Source organism: Lates calcarifer, linkage group LG9 (assembly GCF_001640805.2).
Source record: "Lates calcarifer isolate ASB-BC8 linkage group LG9, TLL_Latcal_v3, whole genome shotgun sequence".
NCBI classification, from domain to species: domain Eukaryota; kingdom Metazoa; phylum Chordata; class Actinopteri; family Centropomidae; genus Lates; species Lates calcarifer.
In genome coordinates, this window is record NC_066841.1 from 19,349,819 (window position 1) to 19,375,071 (window position 25,253).

Consider the following 25,253-nt stretch of genomic DNA (forward strand, 5'->3'; position numbering starts at 1 on the left):
ATATATTTCACCTGAAATTTCCATATTAACATCATGAACTTTAGGTAAATAAATAACTCTCAACCATTTAGGTCCTACATATACATCTTTACATTATGTACACTGACACATCCATGGCTCCTGAACAGACTCAGGATCCAAATGGGGAGACATTCAACTTAGCAGCCAAACGGCCAAAGGGGAACAATGTGTTTGTATCCAAAAACCTGCCACCCACCGCACAAGAGAAACTCAATGCAAAGGTCCATTTGCAAAACAGCTTATTGTCCATGATTACAGGGATTCACTCTAGCTTTGCCCTCAATTAAAAGCTTTTAAGACAGATTCATTTTTCTGTTAAAGCCGTTCTTCTCTCTCTCAGACATGGACAATATCAGGTTAAAAAGATGCAGTCACCAAAAACCATTCAAATGCTCTTGGTGCATATATCTCTCCTTCCTCTCCTTATAGTAACAAAAGCATGGGTACTGTCTAAATCAAGGGGCTTTCAAACAGACATGAGACAAAGATACTGTGTTGAAATGGACAGGTACGTGATTTTAGTGGTTTGACCTATGATTCTGCAATTAAAGTACTTAAAAAGCATTGCTGCAATAGTGTCAAAACTGCACTCCTTCTCTGAGTCGTAACTCAGTCACAGCTGACCACACAAGTTTAGATTAATCATGACTTTGTTTCCAGGGATATTACTATCTTACAAATAAACATCCATACTTAGAAATCATGGGGGAAAAAAGATACTCTTTCTAACTCCAGAACATGCCTGAGAATCATCACGTTTTAACGTTTCCTTCAGTGTCAGTGTCATCTACTGATAGTTGTCTGTACATCTGTGGGTACAGTACAAACATTAACTGCTTACAGCTAATTCAGCACACTTATAATGGTGCAAATTTGCCTAAATGTAAACACACACAGGCATCAAAAACTGGACTCAAATTTCAGCCTACAGAGTAACTCACTAACAGCATTATGGGAACTATAGTTTCAAAACATGGAGCATGATTATCTACTAAAGAGAAGTAAGACAAACAATAATAATAATAATAGGAGAATAGGAGGGCAGGGGGGGTGTTGGGGGGCGCAGTTGTCTCAGTGTCAGACTTTGAAAACCCCTTCTCTAAATACGTCTCTGTCTACTGTTTGGCACATTTACTTGCATTATTTTCATATCCTGACAAAATGTACAGACATGTGCATACCTGCACATACAGTATACCCTGAAATAAATAAAAAGTGTCATGCACTACAGTGTTCAAATGTAGCAACATGAGATGGTAACTACAGTATATTTCCACTGTAAACTAGTGCAAAAAACAACAATGAGGTTACACAGTTGAATAACTACAGTATTAGAGAATGATTTTGGCTTCTGTGGTGGGTTGGAGACATTGCTGATCACGCAGAGTGTGGAGACAGACACGCTCTTGTGCCGTGTGGAAGCTGGGCATAAAACAACAGCATAGTAAAATGAAGTGAGCAAGAGGGAACAACTGCTCCACACATCTGCACACTGAAAGCTCTCATGGGTTTAAAGGACAGGTTCACGATTTCAGGTCAGGCTTAAACACCAGTAAAGTGCCTGGTTGAACACTGAAACAGGCCTTACATGCTGCAATCATTCCTGCTGTTCACACTGGCTGTGAAGATATCCTTTCAGTGTAAGTGGTGGGAAACAAAATCCACAGTCTGAGACCTGTATGAGTATATAGGGGTGGACTATAGGAGTATAGAGGCACATATTGGATTAACTTGAAGTATTTTGTCAAAACTTCATATGTCATCACCCAGAGACTAAAGTTAGTGGATCACTGAACTCCAGCACTAATAACTGAGCCAAACAACTGGCGTAAACTTCAATACTGTTAGCCAGCTCTGGTCAGTGACTATGGTGGTCATTTCAAAAGCCGTTTCACCTTGGAACACTGCTTTTCTTTCTTTTCCCCTCTAACCCAAGACATTAGACTAACACTTTCATTTCATTATTCTCATACAGGCATAAGACTGTAACATGCCTCCAAATGAATACAATTAATTATTAGTACTTTTCAAAAATAAAACAACATTTCTTTTTTTCTATTCATCAGTGGGTTTAATCAAGACTGCAGATTATGTTCACACTGTAATTAAGTGAACAACTTCCCCCATCTCTTCCATTGAAACAGTATAGGCAGGATGAATGATTGCAGAAGGCAGGACCTGTTTCAGTGTACATATGTGCACCTGACTACTGTCTTAAGACGGGCTTGAAAAACCTGTCATTTAATGAATGAGGGTTGAAATTCATTTTGTGCACATTGTGTTTAGTGAGTGTTTATGTGAGGTGGCTTCTTCTTCAACGTCCCTTTGAATGAAAATATACAGCTCAGCTCAGCAGACAGAAGCAACACCGAGTCTCGAGAGGACACCAGTGATTTTCTCCCCACTGCCACATTCACCAATGCAAGGATCAATCCAGCCGTTACAACATTCGTGCTGAATCACTTCCCGCCCATTTTTCGGTCCATTTAGTAAAAATACTGAAAGATTCACAGGTCCGTGTAAGTGGAAATCCTGCCTCCGCGCCCCTCACCAAGTGTCCAGCCTGAAATGGAACAGGCTCCTCAGCAGAAACACCAGGTACATCCTGTTCGATATCCTATGAGCAAAAAGAGCAAAAAGCCGGGGAACACCACCCGAGTGTCTACCAGCAGCAGCACAAGTGGGAAACAGAACACCACCAGCAGGTGGATCAGAGGTATTGCAAGCAGATGAATATATAAAGGGATTGTTGCTGTGGACTGTACAGAGTTTCAGTTGTTGCTTTAATGCTGCATGCCCTGTTTTTCTGCTTCCTGTTCCATCTGTGGATTAAGTGTCTTGTTGGATATTAAGGCCTTGGACGGCCCAGAGGCCACACTGAAAGGGAATAATACTACAGAGTCTCACACACAGTGGAATGAAACTGGAGCGAGCAGTTCGACTTAGACGTAAGTATAAGTAGCACATCGATGATGAACACATTAGTTCTGTGACTAAGACAAAGACCTTTCTCTCTAATAGAGTATTTCAAGATTTCCAAAAACAGCTCTCACATGTTTAAAGGATCATTTCACCCAAATTATAAAAAATCTAAATTTGTTATCTCTTGTGGTATCTAGCTGTGCAGGCAATCTTTGTTTTATGTGCCCAAGTATTGAGATATCAGTCTCTGCTTCTGCCCTGATACAACAGAGGTGAATGGATTTTTTTGGGTGTCAGAGTCAGAGTGATCAATATATTTGTATTAAAGGTGGGTCAGCTATGTGGGTTTTTTGTGTTTCTTTTTTTTTTTTTCTATATTATTTTTTACAGTCCCACACACAGTTTATCAGGAACACCAAACTAAAACTAGTGCAGTCTAATTCAACAGTCTAAAGAGTATGGTCTAGGCCTGTTCTATATGGAATGTGCCTTGAGATAACTGATTTGGCACCATATAAATAAAAATGAATTAAATTTAGCAGCTAAAGAGGCAGATATTTCCCTCAGGAGCTGATGGAGACCAAAACAGAGCTAAAAGGAGAATGACATTCATCAATCATCATCATCATCATCAGCTCTCCAAAAGAATGATAAATTTGCTTTGTGTCTGCCGGATATGTAAATAGGCAAATGTTGCTTTTACCCATGTAAAGTTAGTACACTTAGTAAGATGACAATATGGCGGTGTTGTGTTTACAGCTTTATCTGCTGCCCTCAAGTGGTCAAAAAATAATACTGCTAAGAAAAACTGATTATTTCTTCAGTGGAAAGTAGTTCTGAAGGAGGCAGAAATGTCAGAGAAAAACATGAAAGCAAAGTTATCTGTATGACTAAATACCACAAGGAGTAAAAGGGAAAAGATATTTTTTTGTAATTTGGAAGACCTGACCCCTTAATATGTTAATTTTAATTTCCTAATCTTCTTCTTTCCATCTTTTTGCACTGTGAGGGTTTTCTTTTCGTACTTATTGCCAGTCATTGCTGGGTAGAGTGTTTTAAACATGTCGCTCAGCTGACAGTCGGACAGAAACGGAGGTGAAAGTCATTGGCATATTTACCATGGCTGCCAAACTAATGTGGCCTAGAACCCGTGCTTGACTGTTTGAAGATGAATCTGGCTCTGCAGTTTGTCCTGAGCTCATGAGCATGAATTCTTGGACAGCGTACTGTATATGTGTGTGTTTGGAAAAGGGGAGAGGGAGGGGGTCCCGTTATACAAGTTAGTTTAAGGCTTACAATATTTCACTTTATCCTTCCTTGTCATTTTTTAAATAGTTAGGATGTATCCTATAAAAGTATTACTGTAAAAGAGTCATGCTACAGAACTGTCGTTTGATCGCTGGATCCCACTTGGTCTGATTAGTCCACTCCTCCTGGACAGATCCCTCTTATCCCTCCTTCCCTATTCTCCTCTCAACCAATCAAGTGTGTTGTTTATTTTATAACCCTCACCTACATCTTATTTTTAAAAAACAAACCCTCCATCCACTTCCCCTTACTTCTCCTCTCTTCTAGTCCAGAGATCATGGTGGCTCAGGCCGGGTCCTTTATCACTGTGGCTCCCTTTTGAATTATTTAGGGCCGAGTAACCCTCCGCTGCCCTCCTTGGTGCTCCCGCTGCGGCCCCAACACCCCGCAGCTATACTCATACTCCTCTGGGTTGCTGCCGCGACCCCTCGATCCCGCTCCATCTCGCACTGGCTCAGCGTTCGCTCAGTCCGGCCCGGCTGGCTGGGGGAGGCCGAACCCGCTCCTCCGGGCTGCTGAGAGGAGATGGTGCGAAAGATGTGGTTGCGTTTACGGAGGAAATCGCCTCCAGCTGCACCCAGGCCAAAACTGCCCTTGCGAAGGACCATGCGGGTGCTGGCGGACTTGGCAGGGCGAGACCTCTGGTTGTACTCCAGCTGGGACAGGTGGGAAGCGTAGCCGTCCGAGATGAACTGAAAGAAATATATGATCAATAATAATATAAACAAAATCTCCCAATACACACTATAATAACAAAAACCTTTTCATATCTGACAGAAAACAGCTTACACTTTTCCAGCCCTAACAGTGGAATATAACAAAAAGTGCACTGACTCCAGGTCTGTGTACTGTATAATTAAGTGCAATTTTGAGCTACTTGTGTTTTCATTTTATGCTGCTTCATATTTCTACTCCACTACATCTCAGAGCGAAATATTCTACTCAAAAAACTAAGAATACATTTTTTTTTTTTTTTGGCTTGTGACTTGCACAGCAGATGTTTTTTTCATTTTTCTCTTCTTTCCTCTTCCATTAGCCTCTCAGATTTATCTGGCAACACTGTGCAGGGGCCTTTAAGTCGGGAACCACTGGACTAAACTAGCTAAGTAGTTAAAACTAGCTCCAACAGTAAAATGCTGCTTTAGCATTGATGCATCAGTAATAACAATCTAGTATATCACATATAATAATGTATCAGTCACGGGGGAACATTTTACTGCAGAATGAGTTCTTTTACTTTTGATAAATTATATAGCGCTTTTCTAGTGTTTTTGACCACTCAAAGCGCTTCACACTACAGATCACATTCACCCCATTCACACACACATTCATACAGCACTTGTTCTATACAATGTGCTTTCTAACGCAGACACACGTATTCACACACCGATGACACACATTGGAGGCAATTTGGGGTTCAGTATCTAGTCCAAGGATACATCGGGATGCAGGACTGGAGGAGCCGGGAATCGAACCACCAACCTTCTGATTGGTGGACGACTGCTCTACCTCCTGTTGCTGATAATATTTACTTAAATATTTAAAATGGATTTTGAATTTTTTCACATTGTGGAACTGATATTACTGCTAACTTCTCTTTTCAGAGTCATGTTTCACTGATCTGGTACAGCATCAGTGTTATATTATTTGTGGCATGATGAAGTTCCAGCTGCTGATGTTTTCCTGTTGTTTTTTTTTCTGAATCCTTTCACAATTAATGCTTTAAAGCCACTGGCAAAGGTTGAATCCCCCACTGTGATTGCAAGGTCTCATTCTCCTAGGCTGTCGTGCATGTTAGTCCCAGTTGGTGGGGTAAATTAAAAGATGCCATCCAGCCAAATAGCTGACTCAGCCAAGGTGTAGGAGGCAGAGCAGGTTGCCTACAAACCAGAAAGGTCAGAGGTTTGATCCCTGGCTCCCTGACTCATACTGAATATGTCTGTGAATAGGTGAATGTGGCCTGTACTGGCTAAGCTCTTTGAGTGGTTGATATCACTAGAAACATGTTATATAAATACAGTCCATTTACCATCCATTTAAAATGGTGATTATAATTAACTACTTTGCATATTCATCAATTTACCATACAAGACAGTGAAAACAACAATAATGTGCTTTCACTGTCTTCCTTGGGGCTTTTACAAACAGGAATTATTGCTTACCTGACACTGGTGCTGCATTTTCTTTGTGGGTCTTCCCACTATGTAGATATGGAACGGAGGCAGGCCAATAGACGTGTACACTGAGATGTCCTTGGTTGAGCCATAGGCTGCAAAGATCCTCATGTGAGCCTGATCACAGAGGGAGGTCCGCTTTTAGAGACTTCAGGTATTTCATTATATCGCTGGCTCAAGCACACACCTGCCTCCCTTACCTCGTTGATGAGGGATTTGAGGAAGTTGGCCTTGTGTCGGAGCGGGTCGTGAACCAGCCCGTCGCAGAAGGAGACGATGCCGTGAGGAAAGTTATGCTGAGAAAGCCAGGCCACCACGCGCTGCTTCTGCATGTCAGGACGACCCGTTACATACACGATCAAATAGCCCAAGTCCTGCCAGTACCTGCAAAAGATAATAACAATTACAAGTGCTTGCTTAGAGGAACAGAAGCCATTTTAAAAAAGCCTTTTAGTCTTTAATTTATTTTTACAGATGACAAGCAAGTTTGAAGTTTGAAGCAGGAAATAATCACAGATATAGGTGCAGCTATGAAAAAGGGTTCTAGAACTTCAGTCAGTGCAGTGCTGTGAGAAGTGGTGTGATATAATATGATATGATATATACATTTTTTAGTATTAGTCATAATCCTGGTTGCAGCATTCTCAATCATTTTTGGTAATAAAGTTAGGACGGAATTGCAGTAGTCTTCATTATTGGCAAGTTGAGTTAGAAATCCTCTTATTATGGCAATATACCTAAGATAAGAAAAAATGTAGGTGTGAGCCTAAAATCTTAATCTTAAGACTTAGTAACACTGAGTACAAGAGTCTCTGAGTTTTTATACTTTTATTTACAAAGTTTTTTAAAGGAAAAATAAATGGTACCCAGAATGCTTCCTTGAGGAACTGTATAATCAATATCAAGTCTAAAATATTGTTAGATTTCACATCAGAAACACATATAATACACATGATCAGAAAGGTTTGAAAAATGCTGGAATCACATGAAATGCATCTGCATGTAGTAGGATTTGAAAGAGATTACTGCAGAGCAGACCTACAGAGTTCTGTTCTGTGTGATCCTTACCTCACCACATCCACAGCTCCAGCTCGAACCTTGGGATCACTGCCCATGATAGACACGCTGGCAGCAAACGACCCGTCAATACTGAATACGACAAACTCTGTTCCCCGTGGTAAAATAGTTAGATAGCTGTCTGCAAATGTGTGGTCACCTCTGTTAGAGAAACAGCAGAGGGAAGGAGAGAAAGAGGGAAAGGAGAAGATGCTCAAGTCAAATATACACTCAGTGGCTACTTTATAAGGCCAACTATTCTAATAGACGTGACCCAGAACAGCCTGAATTCTTTGTGGCACAGATTTGTTAACCATACATACATGCTTTGCGTTTTGAGACACAAAATTATGCAAAACCAACATTAATAAATGCAAAATTTCATTCTAGGAACACAAAACAACCCCAATGCCATGCTTTCTCTTTCAGTGAAGGGGTCTTGCTCATTGAACAACAATTGAGCCACATGACTGGCTGACAGTGGCCAATGAGTGTACACATTATGGATGTATGATGAACAGATAATAAGAAACTGCATATTTTTAATGTGAAATTACAGTGACTTCACATACCTGACCACCATTTTGACAGGATACACACCGATACCCAGCCTTTTGTTCTCAGGAATTACATAAGAGATGCGTCCACTGCTGTTAGTGAGCTCTGTGTCAAAGTACACCCACTCTCCAGAGGGAGGCTGGGTCATAATGTGGATGTCAACCTGCAAGAAAAAAAAAAAAAAAAAAAACCCACAAAGATCTTTTTAGCATGACACATTGCTGAATGACCTTAATGACACAGATGGTGACATGATTATATAACTGGTCTTTTTTTGGTTCATCACAGCTGAAAGTGTTATTACCTTCTCCCCAGTGAGGGTAACCATGTCCAGGGGGCCATACATGAAACGCCCAGTCACCATCTGGGCTCCATCCTCACTGAACACAGCATCATTTACACGGTGGTTCGCTGTCACATTCTGACACACAGAGGAGGGAGAAACAGGAAATCAGAGCTGGAATCATTCATTCTCTCCAGTATTTCTAATCAGATTTTTCTTTTTTACTTTTCAGCTGCCAAGATCCAAAATCAAAAATATTCATATGCTCATCATCAAGTGGCTCTCTTTTAAGCAGTGGCAAGTCTTCTTTTCTGCCCTGTGTTCTGCCTCTTAGGCAACATGGAGCATCCCTGTCTTGTTGTATGACAAACTGAGATCATCTACCAAAGTAAAAGTACCAATACAGCAGTGTGAAAACACTCAATTCCAAGCAATAGCCTTGCATTCAAACTTTACTTAAAGTAAAATTGCATATGAAAAAATGTTTTTACTTATAAAAGTTCTGCACTTCCCCTCAGTCATCTCTGTAAAAACAAAGAGAGATCTTACCCTGATTTTAACGTGAGTCCTCTTGCGGAGCCACTTCTCACGAGGTTTGGATGGAGTGAATTCAGACACTTCTTTACCATCTAGCTCCAAAACACTGGAGTTCTCATGTCTCATCACCTAGAAAGAAAATGACTTTAAAATGAATAATAGACCAGAGCATTTTTATTCTGTCTCTGTTTCATATTTAAGTAGTAAAGAAGTAGGTTTTAGGCTCATAGTCAACGCCTGCCTCAGCTCTCCACCAAAGCTACTCTGTCACTGCAGAGCAGTCAATTTTAAGTTTTAGGTTTCATTTTAGTCTAGACTTTCTATGATTTCTTTACTGGCATACAGCTGTTTCTTCACCTGCAATTCTTCATCTGTACATTCGAGTTCATCATATCGTTAAAAATAAATGGACGTTTTTAAAGTAACCATTAAAGTCGATGATAGATCGTAGCAGCATGTTAGCTCTGACTGAAGTGTGAACTGCAGCAAGGTTTGTGGTTTTGCCCTCCATTATCTGTGCTGACTCCAGTTTGTCGCAGACGTTGAAGAATAACTGTGATAAAATCTACTAATTAACTAAGGTGTAGACTACAGGTAATTCTGCACTATTACTTACATGATATGATATTAAAGAGGTGAATACAGCTGTGCTCTAGGAGTCTACAGCTATGCTGGCAGCTCTGTGAGGCTGTACTCTGAGCTAAATGCTAACTTCAGCATGCTAACATACTGATATTTATCAGATATGATACGTCTACCATGATCATTTTAGTGTGAGAGTGTGCTAACATTCGATAATTAGCTCCAAAGTACAGCTGAGGCTGATGAAAATCTCATTAATTTTGCAGACATTTGGTTCTACACTAATGGAAATCTGACCTGATGATGGCGCTGGATGAAAGTTAAGTGATCACCAAAGTTATTTCAGTTCATCCTGAGGGGGGCATTAATGTGTGTACCAAACGCATTGTAATACATCCAATAGTTGTTGACTTATTTCACTAATAAACAATGAGAGCATCGGCATGATTATCCTGGTTATTAGAGTACCAGTTGTTAGAGTAGTAGTAGTACTAGTATCCCTGTTATGCACATGTCAACAAGCAGGTTTCTGATCAGGTGATCAGAAGCGGAAGCTAAATGGAGCAGAATTCAGACAGCCAGAAAACAAAATGTATTTGCTGCTAGGCCACCTGAAAAGTCAGGAAGTCACTAAAGTCATTGGGATACATTCTCTGGCTACCATGCATATCTGTACCAAGTTTCCTGGCCATCTATCCAACAGTTGTTGAGACATTTTGCCTTAAAACCAATATGTCAACCTGTACTACAGGAAGAGTCAGGGGATCACCAAAGTCAGTAGGATTCATCATGCAAATTTTACTGTCTACCACATTATCCATCCATCCATCCATCCATCCATCCATCCAAATTTAGGATCAGAAACTAAGAGCCTATGCACCTGTCTCAGTAAGAAGGAGACGACGTCTGTAGACTCCCAGTAGGAGGCGTGGAAGAGATGAGGCAGAGCCACTGTTGGAAACGCTGTCAGGGCATCAGGACAGTACAGGGCATAGTCCATCCTCTTACTGCCCCACCACCGAGAAGCAACTGCAGTATGGAGGTAACAAGGAAAAGGTGGGAAAAAAGCAAGACAGTGTGACTTTAGGAATCAGTGCATTGAGTATCGTGATCTGCACTGCAGATCAGTGTGTTGCTCGTGCAGAGATGAACAGTCCAGGATAATCGTAAACTGGAGGGAGTTAAAAGATAGCACAGTTTCAAGGGTTTCACTAGGAGGCACTAGAATCTGAACTATGAATAAAAAGATTTTAAACGCACATTCACAAGAGAATAACAGCTCAGACTCTATGAGAATCTTGGTTTTCATGAGACTGAGCTGAGAAGTCACACAAGAAGGTTCATGTGATTTTTGGAAACATGACTACTGAGGAGGACTATGCCAGAGAAGGAAGGAAAAAACTCAGGGAATGAGGATGGACCCTAGCGTCCTTCCCTCATGTCCTCGCACTACAGCTCCCAGGGTACCTTGCTCTATGTTCTTCAGCACCCCAGGTGACGGGGGGGCTGAGCTGATGTCTGTGATGTCAGACGTGACATCGGTGAGGTTAGAGGTCATGTCAGAGGTCATGTCAGAGCTAATGTCCGAGCTCTGGCTCGGACTCCACACCATTGGGTCTTGGGAACACCTGACGGATTTTCTTGCGCCCCCGGGGGGACGGGCTCCGAGTGGCAAATTTACTGTAGGGCAGAGTCAGGTGGGACAGCAGACTGGGCCTTTTAGCAGGCCTCACTCTCTGTGCTGAGGGGATGTTTGGAGGGAGGAAATGATAATGTCAACACATAAACAGTCACCTTATACCAAAACTTGGGTCAGCCGCAGGAGGTTAGAGGTCAACTTACTCGTGGCGATGTTGGAGGCAGTGTAAGAGTCGGCTAAGCCTGACACCTGGCTGGCTATGCTGGCCTCGCTGGCCCTGCGGTTGAAGCGAAGGTGAGGGACCCCCGGCGATGTGGACGCTGGATACTGGCCATCGACAAAAATATGTGAGTGAGGAGCATCTGCTGCAGAGACAGAAGAGAGAAGCTTGAGTCATATTCTCCAATGCAAATATGAACGAACATGTTAAATATACTGAGCAGACAGTGTACAGTGGCTTTTTAGAGCCTCTCTCTGAAAACAGCTGCTTGCTGCTGAAAGCGCTATGAGAGCAGTGAGTGTGAGGCGGTGATAAACAATGAGATGAAACTTACTATAAAGTAAGTAAAGTAAATGCTGATATTTGAGAATGAAGTTCAGGGCAGAGCATACGTGCAGTCAAACTGTTTATACAAATTACCTAAACCACTTCTGGAGGTAAAACTGAAGTGAGCTGACCTGAAATGTCGCTAATCATCTCTCAGTGCAGTGTTTGCACAGAAGTACAGCTGGTCTATTGTTACTGAGCAACAAAGTTGGAAATAAAATAAACTATGTTGAACAGTTTTGCCTTAATTTTCTTTTCTAAAATGTCTTTGATTATCCAACTGTTTGTGCTTCTTGTCCTGTCGGGCTATTTTTTTTTTTTAGCATTACTGTGATGTGATCTCAACAATGAAGGAATATTCTAACATTTTAGAAATACACCTATTCCCTGTCTCGCTGTGATTTAGATTTAGAGGTGTTAGTACATAGATAGAGTTTAGTACTGCTTGGTACTCTCACCAGTCTTTATGCTAAAAACATTTCCTAAAATGTTGAACTATTCTTTTGATTTGGTAACTATAATGTTATCATACTCAGTGGAAATGAAAATGACAGTATGTAAATCTAGTCTAGAATTTCCCAATGAAAATTTGTCAGAGGTTGTATTAGAAAAACAAACAGGAGAGAGATAAAAAGGATAAAGAGAACAACAAGAGGACTGATAGACTGTAACAAGACAAAGCGAACAGAAACACACTCTCTGTGTGGAGCTGCGAGGTCGGCCAGTTGAGAACAGGCACAGGGATGGAGGTCTCATTAATGTTGCTGTCCTGGTAGCGCTGGGGCGCTGCACCACCAGACTCCATCAGAAGCTGAGGGTTACTCTGCACGGTCTCAACTAGGAAGCCAAACAGAGAGAGGAAGAAAGAGGCAAGAGATATAACAGCTTGTAAAGAGTCACTCATATGTAGTGTAGAGATAGCATTGCAGTGAGGTGTGTACAGTATGTATGTGCATGGACTCACCCAAGAGAGCGGAGTGTCCATCACCCAGAGGAAAGCGCTGATAGCGGGGAACACTAAAGGGAGGCAGCAGGTGGAACCTCTTGTCCAGGAGCGGCTCGAGGCGCGAGGCAGAGGGGTCGGCTGGATGAAACAGGTTGTAAACCTGCTGACAGGCTGGACGTAGAGCTGACACTGGAGAGGAGAAAGAAACACAAGGAGAGTTCAGCTGGGCAGACACTATGTGTTTTAATTAATCTTGTACATTATGCTAACTCATACTACACATTTCATTTGGCCTTCTGCACAAGCCCGAACCTACAACTGATATGTTCACAATGTGCTGTACCGATCAACTGAAGTGAGCTCGTACTGAATGTAAGCATGGTTTTTTTTTCGTTGACAAGTCCAATAAAGCTTATTCAGAAAAGATAACCATGACTTCCATGCTGACAAAAACAGAGAGAGACGCAGCATTACTTTGAGCAATTCTATTATGGACAGAAAGAAAAAAGTAAAATACTACTAAAATAATGCTCCAGTAATATTAAAACAAGGTCACTACAGTTTGTAACAGATATTTTACAGTAGCCTTGTGGCCATGGGACTGTTCAAATTGCAAGACAGGTGACCAAATTTTCTGACGTCAACCAATCATCCAAACGTAGTTTGTTCATCATTCAGGCAAAAAAAAAAAAATCACAGATTGCACATCCAACAACAACCAAAATCGATTGGGAGTGATCAATTTGGGGTTAAAATGGAGCTTAATCCGCACGGCTTTATAAAGTTATAAAGACTGCAGACCCTTGATCACATTCAAGTCAGCAGTGTGGGACAAAGGCAAAAAATTAAATAAGAAATCTAGGTTTCGGCTGAACTGTGGCTTTGGAGATCTGTTACACCCCTAGTAAAAAGAGATTTAAAAAGAGTTGAAACTATAGTAGTTATCAATGACCAACTAATCCTTCTGCTTATTTAAAAATATAACTTAGGCTGGAAAATAGTGTTTCACTGTTCCATCTGATTTAAAGCTGCATCTGTAACCACACCCAGCAGTGATGTCACAGTGTACTGACACACCCTAGAGTACAGTGCTACATCACTACAGCCAGGTGAGAAATGAATATATTCAAAGGAATAGTTTGACATTTTGGAGAATACACTTTTTTGCTTGCTTTTTGAGACTTGGATGAGAAAACCCATACCACCAAATACAGCAAGTACATACTTAGCTTAGCATTAAGACTAGATTCTCAAACTCACTACAGTTTATAAGGGATCTTTTGTCAGTGGTCACCACTCTGACTGCCCAAAATAAATCTCTGTTCATCAAAACAATACAAATACGCTAAGACAACTAAAACAAAACAAATGGCTGAGAAAATTTAGGAAAAATAAAAGGAAATAATAAACATGCAACATTCTGTGAACAACTGTGACAGCATATCTAATTTGAAATTGGTCCAGATGTTAACCCCACAGCTGCAGGTCAATAACCGCTTTCCTTTAAACCCCAAAGGACACAAGATACAGTCAGATTGGTGCCTGTGCGAGCTCTGTCTTCAGTCACGTCTCCCTGATGAAGTCTTTTTTCAGCCTTTGAGCTCAAAAACATGACCTCTAACCCCTGACACCTGCTTTGCAGCTGCTAGAGACATTTATCCCTCACAGGAAGAAACATCAAAGGCTACAAAATCCACTTCTTGCTCATCTGGCAAAAGAAAAGACCCTTTGTTTTTAGTCTGACAGTATACACTCTATTAAATATACAAGGAACGTCATAATAAACTAAAAGCAAGAGGCACAAAAAGGGGAGAAAACCTTGCTTACCATCTAATGAGGGCACCACAGTCTTCCTTAGTGCAAGCACCAACCCCAGAGGAGAGCCGAAGAGGAAGAAGTCAGTCACCTCAAAGTCGAACTTTCCCAAGGAGCCTCCCTCCAACATGGTGCTGTTGCTGGAGCGCCGTGACCCGGGCTCCCCGTGGAGCACACTGGAGTGAAGGCTGCTCAGAGAGAAAGAAAAATCATACATCAGTGTTAATTTCATCAGTGAAAAAATAAAAAGTTTGTTGACAATCTTTCTTTCATTACAAAAACTAAATGAAATAAAGGAGTAACCTCTGAAAACAAGAACCAAGACGAAATGTTTTACACTTTTTGTCAATGAATAAAAACTAATGATTATGAATGAAAAGACATTAACTCATTACTGTTTCACTGCCTGTGAATCAGCAGCTACACACTGCTACAGCTACACACTGTAGCTGCTGATTAGTAAAACTGTTTCCTCCACCATTGCTTGGCAGATGCTTTTCTCCAAATAAGATACGATCCAAACCACAGCACATCAAGGAGACGCCCTGAAGAAAAAATGACTCAGCATGATGGTAACACTAAAATGGCACTGGTTTTGTTTTGGAGAAGGAGCTAGATTAAAATAAATAGACATGGGAAAGAGAAAAGAGCTTGCAGTAGTTGTGGATCAGACCTGCACAATGTTCAGGAGGAATTGAACCACACACAAACTGCTTCAGGTCAACCATTTTCTTCAAGTTCTGCACCCTTGGTGGGCCACTTCAAAAGGCAGACTGTCCTGCTGCATCTTCCAGCTTCTACTGAGCTTCAGCTGGCAGACAGCCACCCTGACAATATCCTGAAAGATACCTTGATAACCTTTGGAATTTCTTTTCCTAAATCGTGATGCTCCCTCCAGTGTACTTCTCTGTTGGGATGATGTTTTCATGTTTCATGCAGTGACGCCACCTGTAGTGCTACATGTTCTTCCCGAACAATTCAACTTTAACTTTCATCAGTTCACAAAGCATTTTTCCAGTAGCGTTGTGGATGAAGTCAACTTTAGGCCCGATACATCAGCTGGAATCTGTGAGAGATGGTTGTGATGGTTGTGTCCATTACTGTGTCTCACCTAGACAGGAAGGCTTGGTGGTGTTTGATGGTGTCCAGCTCGTACGTGGAGGAGTCACTACGCTTGCGTGGGAGTTGCCTCTTGGGGTCGTCAGGGCCCGAGCAGCGAGGGATGTCGATGTTGCTCCGGCTGAGATGGCGGCTTCCTTCAAGGGATGGCGAGGAAGGAGAGACGTTGTTTATGACAATACCTGGAGAGAGAAGGTCTGTGTCCTGAGAGACAAGAGATGGAGAGAACAAAAGGAACACGGCCAGGCTTGAAAATGCAGTTAAATGGTATTTTTTACACTCTCTGCAGTTTTACGGGTTGAGCTTTTATCCATGTTAGTTGTTCTAATGATGGCGTGTTCACCACTTTCATTTCCAGCGGATGGATCCTACTGACTTTGGTGATCCTCTGACTTTTCCTGTAGCATCATCATTTTAGATTCAGTGTAAAATGTCTCAACAACTATTGGATGGAGTACCATTAAATTTGGGGTTCCCTTCAGGAAAAAAACAAATTTTCACTGATTCACTGACCTTCCATCTATTTCCACAACTACTTAAAATCTTAATTTGTCAAATACTGGTTTATGACCGAATTTCTATTAAAAGTTGCAAAATGAAATTCCCATCAGCCTCAGCTGTACCTTGTGTTTAGTGCTAGTTAGTATTTAATGACAGCCATCTCTTTCAAGCTCTCTAGGAAGCACGACATGCAGCTCTTCATTGTCTAGGAACCTGCTCCTGCACTGAAAACTAATTCCACAGACTCTGCTCACATGGCCATCAAAATGAAGTTAAATGAAGCAAATGCATCCTAAGACAATGAACATGATAAATATTATATTTGTTTAACATCAGCAGGTCAGCACTGTCATTGTGAACGTATTGTTATGAAGACATTACCGTTTAGCTGATAGCACTGCTGTGCCTAAGTACCCCACAGAGCTGTTAGCACAGCTTGTTGACAGGGTGTTCAGATTGATACCTGCACGCTGACGGCGCTGCCCCGTCTGCTGCTGTTTTGACTTTCTGACACCGTCACAGAGCTGCTGCACAGAGCATCAAATCCCAGGATACCACCAACACAGTCCCCAATAACACAAACCTGCATCAGAAAACAAAGCACAAAAATATGCATTCTCATACACATAAATCAGCTCCATCTGTACACGCACAACCAAGGCACTGACACTGAAATATTGAGGCTAATTTGAGGCAGAATAATAAGTAAGATCCCCTTCACCCTGCCTTCAGGTGTCTCACTGACCTGGCCATTAAAAGATGCTCCTTCTAAAGACTTGATGAAGTCATTATACACCTGATTGGCTCGTAAGATGACGGTTGCTACAGCGTCTTGATACTGTGGTGCAGAGGTAGCCAAAAGAGGCAGAGCAGCCAGCGGGATGTGGTCCTGACTGCTGGACAGGCAGCTCTCATCGTAGCTGTAGGGACTCAGACTGCAGAGCAGAGAGGGACACGTCATTATCTGTCCGTCTGTGAGCTTGTATGCACATTTAACATCTGCACAGCAGGTTGTGCATGCTTTACAGGCGATTATTTAATTGATGAATACTCAAGACTACTGCTCACTTGGAGACTAGTGAGAATGCGTCGACACACACAGCAGGACAGGGGACCATACGGATAGCAATGCGTCCCAGCGCTGCGGGGTAATGGACCCTCATCACGGTCTCAAAGGCCCCACTCAGCGTGTTTACATCTCCCTGCTTGCTGTTCTGTTCACCTGCAGACAAACAAGAACAGAAACTCAGTCTTCTTTTTCTGCAGGACTCTAGATCAGTGGCTCCAAATCTTTTCAACTTGTGACCATTAAAAAGAAATACAGTTCTTACAATACAAGATGCATTTCTCAAAAAACTTGATGGTTTCATTTAAAGAACTTACGAGGCCCAAAGAGGTAGAACTGGTATTTCATTTAAAATTTTCATATAAAATAAAAAATGTCAAGCTGAAATGTTACTTATACTTGTTATTTGTCTTGCAGACCCTCAGATTTACAAAGGTCCTGAATACTTGCTGATCTCTCTTTTATTGTTACGTTACATCAGTATTTTTTGGTTTAGAACTGTTGTTAAGACAAAACAAAAAGTTCTGTATTATTGAGCCTGGCATATTTGTATTGTTTTCACAATTATTTATTAACTACACAAGTTGGGGAGCACTACTATAGCTTATAGCAGATGAGATAAATAGTTCTCAAGATTTGGGATTTTTAAGTATTTACAGAGTTTGAGTCGATGATTTTAGCATGTATGAAGTGTAACTTAATAACAGTGTTACAGGATTAGGTTGGTGCTGTACCAGAGCCAGTATCTAGAATGTTCCCTCCATGCAGGACCAGAATGAGGACGTGAATTTTGGACGGCTGAAGACACTGCTGAGACGAACAGTCCTGCAAGTGAGATGACGGGAGACACGGAGATGAGAAAATGAGGGGGAAAAAAGGAGAGAAGGTTAATAGATGAAGTGAGTGAGTGAATACAGGAGCAACAGGAGAGAAGAGCACGGAGGGAGACAAATGATCAACATGCATTAGATTGCATGCATTAATTAGACAATCAACAAAAAATAAATCAACGGTAATTATGACAGTTGATTAATCACTGGAGCCATTTGTTTAGCAAAAATGCCAAATATTCACTAAATTCAGCTTCTCATATGTGATTCACTGCTTTTCTCGGTTTTACATCATAGTAAACTGAATATCTTTGGACTGCTGGTTGGACAAAATAAAGCATTCTGCAGACATCACTTAGGGCTCTGGGAATTTGTGGTGCAGTACATATTTTTCACTGTTTTCTGGCACTTTGATAGGATGAAGCAATAATGAACTGAATCATGACTAGGACCTTGAGAAAACACTAAATATGACACGACAAAATACAGGAAAGCCATGCCAATGTCTTGAGATCTGAGATTTGAGATTGAGTTCATTTTTGACTCTCTGCTAAGGAAGACTGTGTGATGTGAGCAAAAGCTACAGAAAAGCTACTAAATGGACTTTGTGGTTAGACTGTTTTGGCAACTGCTACTTCCGAGGTCAAGAGTGGACCTTAAGTCACAACCTTTGAGCCAACATGTAGAGGAGGTCCTTCAAGTGCTCAGAAAAAAAAATGGAAATTTGAACATTTATATCATTTCTATCAGAGCTGAGGATGTGAGGAGTTAGATGATTGAAAGCTCCAGAACAGCTACTGAGTGGACCCTGTCCTCTGTTGGTCATGACTGAGGACAGAACTCAAACACTGAGTTCTATGTTATATTCTACACTAAATCATGTTCTCTTACACGTCCTGTAACGTGTTCTGAGCTTTATTCCCATCATTTCTAAAGGGATACCAATCTCTTTTCTAAGTAGGATTATGCAGTTAGAACATAGCCTTTCAGACTCACATTTGGTTCTCTGGGAACTCTGATGGATTGAAGTTCTTGCCCTCTTGAGATCACACCACTAGACACAAAGAGCAAAGACACACCAGCCCCAAAACAGAATTTAAATACACTCACACAGGGGGTGTCAACTGAGAAAACTTCTACCTCTGGTGAAATAAAAGTCTGGCTGCAGGAGAGTGGATCCTAATTTCACTACAGTGGCAGGATGACTGAAAGCTAATTTAGAAAAGGGGGGTATTATCTAGCTATTTAATTAAGAGTGTCAGTGTGAGAGGGACATGAATGAAATGAGAAAATAGTGAAGAAACTGTACCTCCATTTGTGTCTCCTCATTACTCATCACGGCATACTCCCCGCCTGACTCCTGATATAAAGTTTCTGTGAAAACACAATTCATTCACCCAGTCATTGGTATTCAAAGTAAAAGTGATTTTAACTATAAATGTACAGGATCTGGTGGAACCAAGTGGATGCCTTGTTCTATTCAAAACACACAGAGGGTCACCTACCTTGTGCTTCATCCACCTCTATTGTTTCTATCTTGTCCATCAGATCGTTGGAGCTCCACTTGGTGATCTCCTTGGCAAACATCTCCTCGTTGTCAGAAAAGTCCTCTGCGTGATATACAGAAACGTTGGATATTATCAAAGATACAAAGCAATGAGTCAGCTTCAGGTTTCTAATACTTACAGACAGGATTTTACAACTCTGGAAACTTATCACAGCAGCAATTATTCTATGTTTTATTGTGGCAATAACAAGGTAAACAGAAGCGACACAGTGTCCTTGTTACAAAGTGATCAACCATCAGGAACGTGTGATTGCGTGCTGCATTTTCTCATCCATGGCTAAACTCAACCTGAGCATGGCTCAGAGTTTAGCTCTACTGAACTATAATTCTGCATCATAACTCTGTAACATAACATAAATAGCGTGTGTTTAAAATACAACATGGATGATAGAGAGACAGATGATTTTACCGTGAGCATCAAAGAACTCATCGTCCGTACTGTCCTCTGAGTCCCGGGCGATGCTCTGCATCCTCCACTCTGAAATGCTCTGATGAGATGGACTACCTGTACACATGGTCAGAGATGACTTTAATAACCACATTGAAATTAAAGGGAGCACACTGAATTACACATGGTTAATAAACATAAAGTGCATGGACTAACTGACCATCACCTGAAGATTATGATATGAAAAATATGTAAAAAAAAAAAAAAAACACTGAATAAACCACATATATGCACCTGCAAGATTTAAAGATTTCATTTCATGTAGACCAAATATTTTACTTGAAAATATCAGTACAAATAGTACGCTAGTTCTAAATGACAAACAACAAAAGAAAAGGGAAAAAAGCAGAAAGTCCTCTTCACCTCCTCTCTTTGATGACCTGTTGGAGGATCTAGAGGATGTTGACCACTGCTTGGTGAGCTCCCCTCGCGTCTCCAGTGAATCCCCCAGCTTCCCTCCTCCTTCTGCCTCTGCGTTGGATCCCACGGTCTCAGCTCCCGGCTCCTGGTCCTGGCTGACAGAGGAGCCGTTGGTCTCCGTTCCGCCCTCTTCATTGAGGCTGTACTGGGCCATCTTCTTAGCTAAAGCTAGCTGGGTCTCCAGCTCCAGCTGCCTGATGTCCTCGATGGTCAGGCCATACCACTCGTCCTGCCAGCACCATGCCTGCCGGTGGGCTCGGACCATCACTTTACGCAGACCTGGAAGGATGGCAGCAAGGACAGTGGATTAACCTTGATGAATATATAGTTATACAGAATATCTCCTCAGAGATTCACAGTTATAGAACAATGTGTCAGGTAAAAGGGATGTACATGTAGATCAGGGTGTGTGGTTTTGCAGCCCTGAGTTGTGTCTGCAGAGCTTCCTGTCAGGGCTGCATAGTGCCCCACCAGGCTCCATCCATTAGACGTTAAGGCCGGCTCTATGTGTCCTGAGAGGTAAAACCTTTCACAGAGAAACCCAATAAACACTCATGGCTGCTAAAATGCTTAGTGCATTGCATTGTTTGAGAATAGCATCCATCAACATCACACTCAGAAATTGACTACTTAGTTTGCATAACGTGTCATTTGAATATATTTCATGAACATATTGCAGTATATACTAACAATCTGAATCAGCATGTATCATGATTGTATGTATAAGACAGAGAATTACCTCAGTAGGTGATTTTCCTTACATCAACACACCCCTACATCCCAGCTGCTGAACACCACATAACCAACCTTCTGTGTCTCTTTACAGTCCATGTGACTTCACACTGATTATAGTTACAGGTTTTCACACAATGAATGAGCTGACAGAGCAGAGATACATTTCAGTGGAAACAAGTGACCTTAGACAGCCAGTCTCTGTCATGTCAAAAGAGATTTAATTTTAATCAATGTCTTCCTCCTGATGAACTAAACAAGCACCAGCTGGTTATAAAACCCTAAAACCCCTTCAAGCAGATCATGATTAAAACATCCAACCTGGCAATAAAAGCCAAAATTAGCAAACAGAGAAAGCTATTATATTAATATCCAGTGAAAAGAACCGCTAACACATTATGAAATTGCGCATGAAAGTGGAAATTGCTGAATAGATTATTAACAAAGCTTGAAAGGTTCTCAATTATATAACCCAAAAACCCTTTCAGCACAATATAGACGTGTTAAAACTGATATGTGATATTATCCATGAATCAGGCCTGATGCAGATGAGGTGTGGTGAAATATCATAATGAGTAAAAAGCCCATGACATTAGCATAAAAACAAAGGAAAAGTTTGGCTGAAGGATAAAGTGGCAGTGGATGCAATGAGAGTGTCAGGTAGAAAAAAAAAACAAACACATTTTGTAGTTGGAGATCTGTTGATTAGACCACAGAGTGAAAATGCCATGAAGACAAAGCAGCTGCCGCTTCATTAGCCTGGAAGTAAATGGTGTGAGGGAGTGAGCTGAGGCCTGGGAGAGTGCATAAACAGTCTTAGATCACAGCAGTGAAACAGAAACAGCCCAACACTGGCAGGAAATTAATCCAGTCTGCTCTGTTATCTGAGGGAAGCAGATACTTCTCTCTGCTCCTGCCTCTCTAACATTTTCTACACTTCCTCTGCCAGCTGCTTTTAGTAGTTTATTTATTTGCTTTACCTTTCCTCTAACTTCTTCTCACACTCACCTCGATCATTTCTTTTCCACTATCTCTCCGCTGTCTGTTTCTGCTCAATACCAGAGGGTTTTCATTAATCAGTGGTTAATCATTACAGAGATAAGTCCTGTTAGTTACTCACTGTTTGATATATTAACACACAATTCCACACATGCAGGCACAAACATATTTAACCCTGAAAAGTCCTGAATATCTCTGACTTTGCAGGGTTATTCACAGTTTTTCTCAGTTATACCTGCCTGATTTTTTTCCTGACTTTTCATTTTCATGGCTGACTTTCATATCTTTATTCCCAATTTTCCAAGGTTATCACCGACTTTTAATTTCAATTGCTGATTGTTCAGCTTTGTGTATACCCATTTTTTCAGATTACTCATGATGCTTAGGATTACTTTTTGACTTTTCTTGGTTATTCCAGACTTAAAAAGGTTCTTTTTGCCTTACCTTTCTAAGTTATATACGACTGTTTTCAGCATTGGTCGAGACTTTTCAGAATTACCCCCACATTTTCTAGGTTTATAAGGGGTATTCATCAATTTGTAGGATTATTACCGACTTCTCAAGGCTATTCCCAGCTTTCTCAGTTTTATCCATGACTTTTAATTTTTAAGGTCAAAGACTGTTTAGGGTTAATACAGTTTTTTCAGGATTATTCTAGACTTTACGAATATTCTCAAATTTTCAGGATTATCCTCTGATGTTTTTGAGTAATTCTCAAGTTATCAGCACCCTTACTCTTCAGGACTATTCCAGAACCTTCCAGTCTATTCCCACATTTTCACCATTAACTTTTACTTTTTCAGGATATTATTCCCAGATTTCTCCAGGGTTAGTCTGGACTTGTCTGTTCCTAACGTTTTAATTTAGGTTTCTGTTCCGATAATTTATTTTTGAATGTTTTTATGTTGTTTTTTTTCTTCAACATGCAGCCTTAAAGGTGTCTTTTGTCATAAAGTGCAAACACTCTTAAGGACGCACACTCACACACACAATCTGCCATACCTACCCACGTCATGTATGAAGCGTTCGATCTTGGATTGCATGCCCCAGTATCTGAACTCCACTTTGCAGAGCTTGTAGGCACACATGACAGGGTTCTGACCAGGATTCTGGTTGATCTCCTCGATCCAGTCCTCTGACAGTGGACCCCGTTTAGTCTTAACAGACTGATACAGCTTTGGGTCTTCTTCCACCAGGTACTCATGAGGAGCGATATAGTCCTTTACGATGTCTATGGGGTCTACAGGGGGCACAGAAGAATCAGGAATCACACAAATGCAAAACTGACGCAGATCTGAGCAGCAGGTAAGAGCAGGACAGATGTCACGACATCCTCACTGAACACCTGCCTCCAGAGGTGTGTGTGTCTGTGTGTGTGTGTGTGTGTGTGTGTGTGTGTGTGTGTGCTTCTTTTATGTAATCACTCCCTGCAGGGAAAGTGTCTGGACTGCACATTTCGCTGCACCCCAGTGAATTTTAGTATTCAGAGGCTCAACAAGCTCTTACACTCCACAGTCTGCTTCTCTCTGCATCACACTGTCTGTGTTTTCACCGCAAATAACACTGTGGACATTTGATGTCTGATCCTGCTTATGAAGAGATGACGACCGACCAGAAGATCCATGAGACACAATTCAAGTTTGAAAGTGTTGTTGATGGTAGTGGAGAGTGTGTTATTGTGCGCATGATGATCTCCTTACCTACAGTCCTCTGCCTCTTTTCAGCAGAGGACATATTGAAGACATCCACTTGATTTCCAGTATCTGGTTTATAATATGTCTCAATGTCTATAGAGAATTTCTCTACAAAGGGACAGGTATACCTGAGAAGAAAAAAAAAGAAACAGTTATTTAGAAGGTGAAATAGTGAAAGCATCTCCATCCAGTTCCATTCACCATCAGTTTGGAGATTTGTGGCCAAAATAGAAATATACCAAGATTTGGCCTCTCAAACGCCAGACAAAAACCTCTACATCCTTCACTGAAATCACAGCATCTAAACGTGGTTCCCATTTCTGATACAATGAAACTGACAGGGAAGCTATTTTCACAACAATAAAAGTAGGTTTTATTGATAGTTTTAGCCACACTAGCTGCTTGGCTCTTTCATTGGCACAGATGGTCTGTCAAACTGAAATATTTCAACAACGTTTGGATCGATTTAATCTGAAACATTTACTTCGATGATCCCCTGGACTTTTCATCCAGCCCCATCAGCAGGTGGATTGGAGCAGACATTCACAGTTCCCCTGATGATTCATTCTAATGACTTTGGTGATTCCCTGACTCTTTATCTAGGTGGTCAGGTCAGTTGACATTTCTGATTGAGGATTAAGCGTCTTGAAAATGACGGGATGGATGGATATGATTTAGACATTCATGATCCCCACAGGATGAACCGTCATAACTTTGGTGATCCCGTCATCAAGACAACATTTAACTTGGTTTATGACCAAGTACCTGCATTATACTTGACTGACATAGTCATCATAGCGTTGTCGTCATGATAATATTAGCATTCTGTTAGCAGTGAGTACAAAGTGTTGCTGTGCTTCGGAACAGAAATATTAGCATGACCGTAAAACAAAGACCACACACACACCACACACACACACACAAGCTACAAAGCTTATGTGAAGTTCTGCAAATCTACTCTGAGCGCATCAAGCATCAACTGTCCTAACTTGGTGCCAAGAACATAAAATCTTGCTGGTCTGAGAAAGTAGCTGGACTGGTTGGTTTAGAGATATTTAGTCAAGGATAGGATATAAAAAGTTGTGAAATCTGCCACAAAGTTGGCAACAGTGCAATGAATGAATATGTGATTATTCTGCTGAAATTGTTCCAAGTAAAAAATGTCTCCCTCAGCAATATCAAGCAAGTGCTATTTCATTCGTCACATTTATGAATCTGTGAGCCGCAAAATGAAAACCATTGACAACATTTATAACTAAAAGATCAGTTTTTCCACTTTAGATAATGCCAGCTGCCTAAAAACCACTTAATGTAATGTATGCTTTAGTGTTAACATGGAGCAAATGTTTTCCCTAGGGCCACAGGGATGATCTTAATGTCTGTCTTCTTAAAGTCTAAGCAATTTTTCAAAACCGTGCTTTCTAAATGGCCTGTCATCATTTTTAATATCTGTGTGCTAAGTCATTTTCCTCTTAAACATGTACAGTGT

At 41.1% G+C, this 25,253-nt stretch overlaps 1 protein-coding gene across 2 annotated transcripts in view; it reads right to left on the minus strand.

Moving 5' to 3' along the window:
- Positions 1 to 1,900: 1,900 nt before the first annotated feature.
- LOC108895497 (membrane-associated phosphatidylinositol transfer protein 2) overlaps positions 1,901 to 25,253 on the minus strand; it is a 54,731-nt gene continuing 31,378 nt past the window's right edge. For both annotated transcript variants that reach the window (XM_018694344.2, XM_018694345.2), the window contains 23 exons: positions 23,771 to 23,892; positions 23,077 to 23,310; positions 20,283 to 20,618; positions 19,881 to 19,976; positions 19,410 to 19,514; positions 19,214 to 19,278; positions 17,809 to 17,899; positions 17,077 to 17,230; positions 16,754 to 16,943; positions 16,472 to 16,591; positions 15,500 to 15,711; positions 14,401 to 14,576; positions 12,592 to 12,762; positions 12,324 to 12,464; positions 11,284 to 11,445; positions 10,322 to 10,470; positions 8,872 to 8,988; positions 8,344 to 8,460; positions 8,054 to 8,202; positions 7,494 to 7,643; positions 6,626 to 6,809; positions 6,414 to 6,542; positions 1,901 to 4,943 (listed from right to left, as the gene is read on the minus strand). In XM_018694344.2, the coding sequence (XP_018549860.1) occupies positions 4,575 to 4,943; positions 6,414 to 6,542; positions 6,626 to 6,809; positions 7,494 to 7,643; positions 8,054 to 8,202; positions 8,344 to 8,460; positions 8,872 to 8,988; positions 10,322 to 10,470; positions 11,284 to 11,445; positions 12,324 to 12,464; positions 12,592 to 12,762; positions 14,401 to 14,576; positions 15,500 to 15,711; positions 16,472 to 16,591; positions 16,754 to 16,943; positions 17,077 to 17,230; positions 17,809 to 17,899; positions 19,214 to 19,278; positions 19,410 to 19,514; positions 19,881 to 19,976; positions 20,283 to 20,618; positions 23,077 to 23,310; positions 23,771 to 23,892 (3,739 nt within the window). In that variant the 3' untranslated portion in view covers positions 1,901 to 4,574. The remainder of the gene's footprint in view (positions 4,944 to 6,413; positions 6,543 to 6,625; positions 6,810 to 7,493; positions 7,644 to 8,053; positions 8,203 to 8,343; positions 8,461 to 8,871; positions 8,989 to 10,321; positions 10,471 to 11,283; positions 11,446 to 12,323; positions 12,465 to 12,591; positions 12,763 to 14,400; positions 14,577 to 15,499; positions 15,712 to 16,471; positions 16,592 to 16,753; positions 16,944 to 17,076; positions 17,231 to 17,808; positions 17,900 to 19,213; positions 19,279 to 19,409; positions 19,515 to 19,880; positions 19,977 to 20,282; positions 20,619 to 23,076; positions 23,311 to 23,770; positions 23,893 to 25,253) is intronic.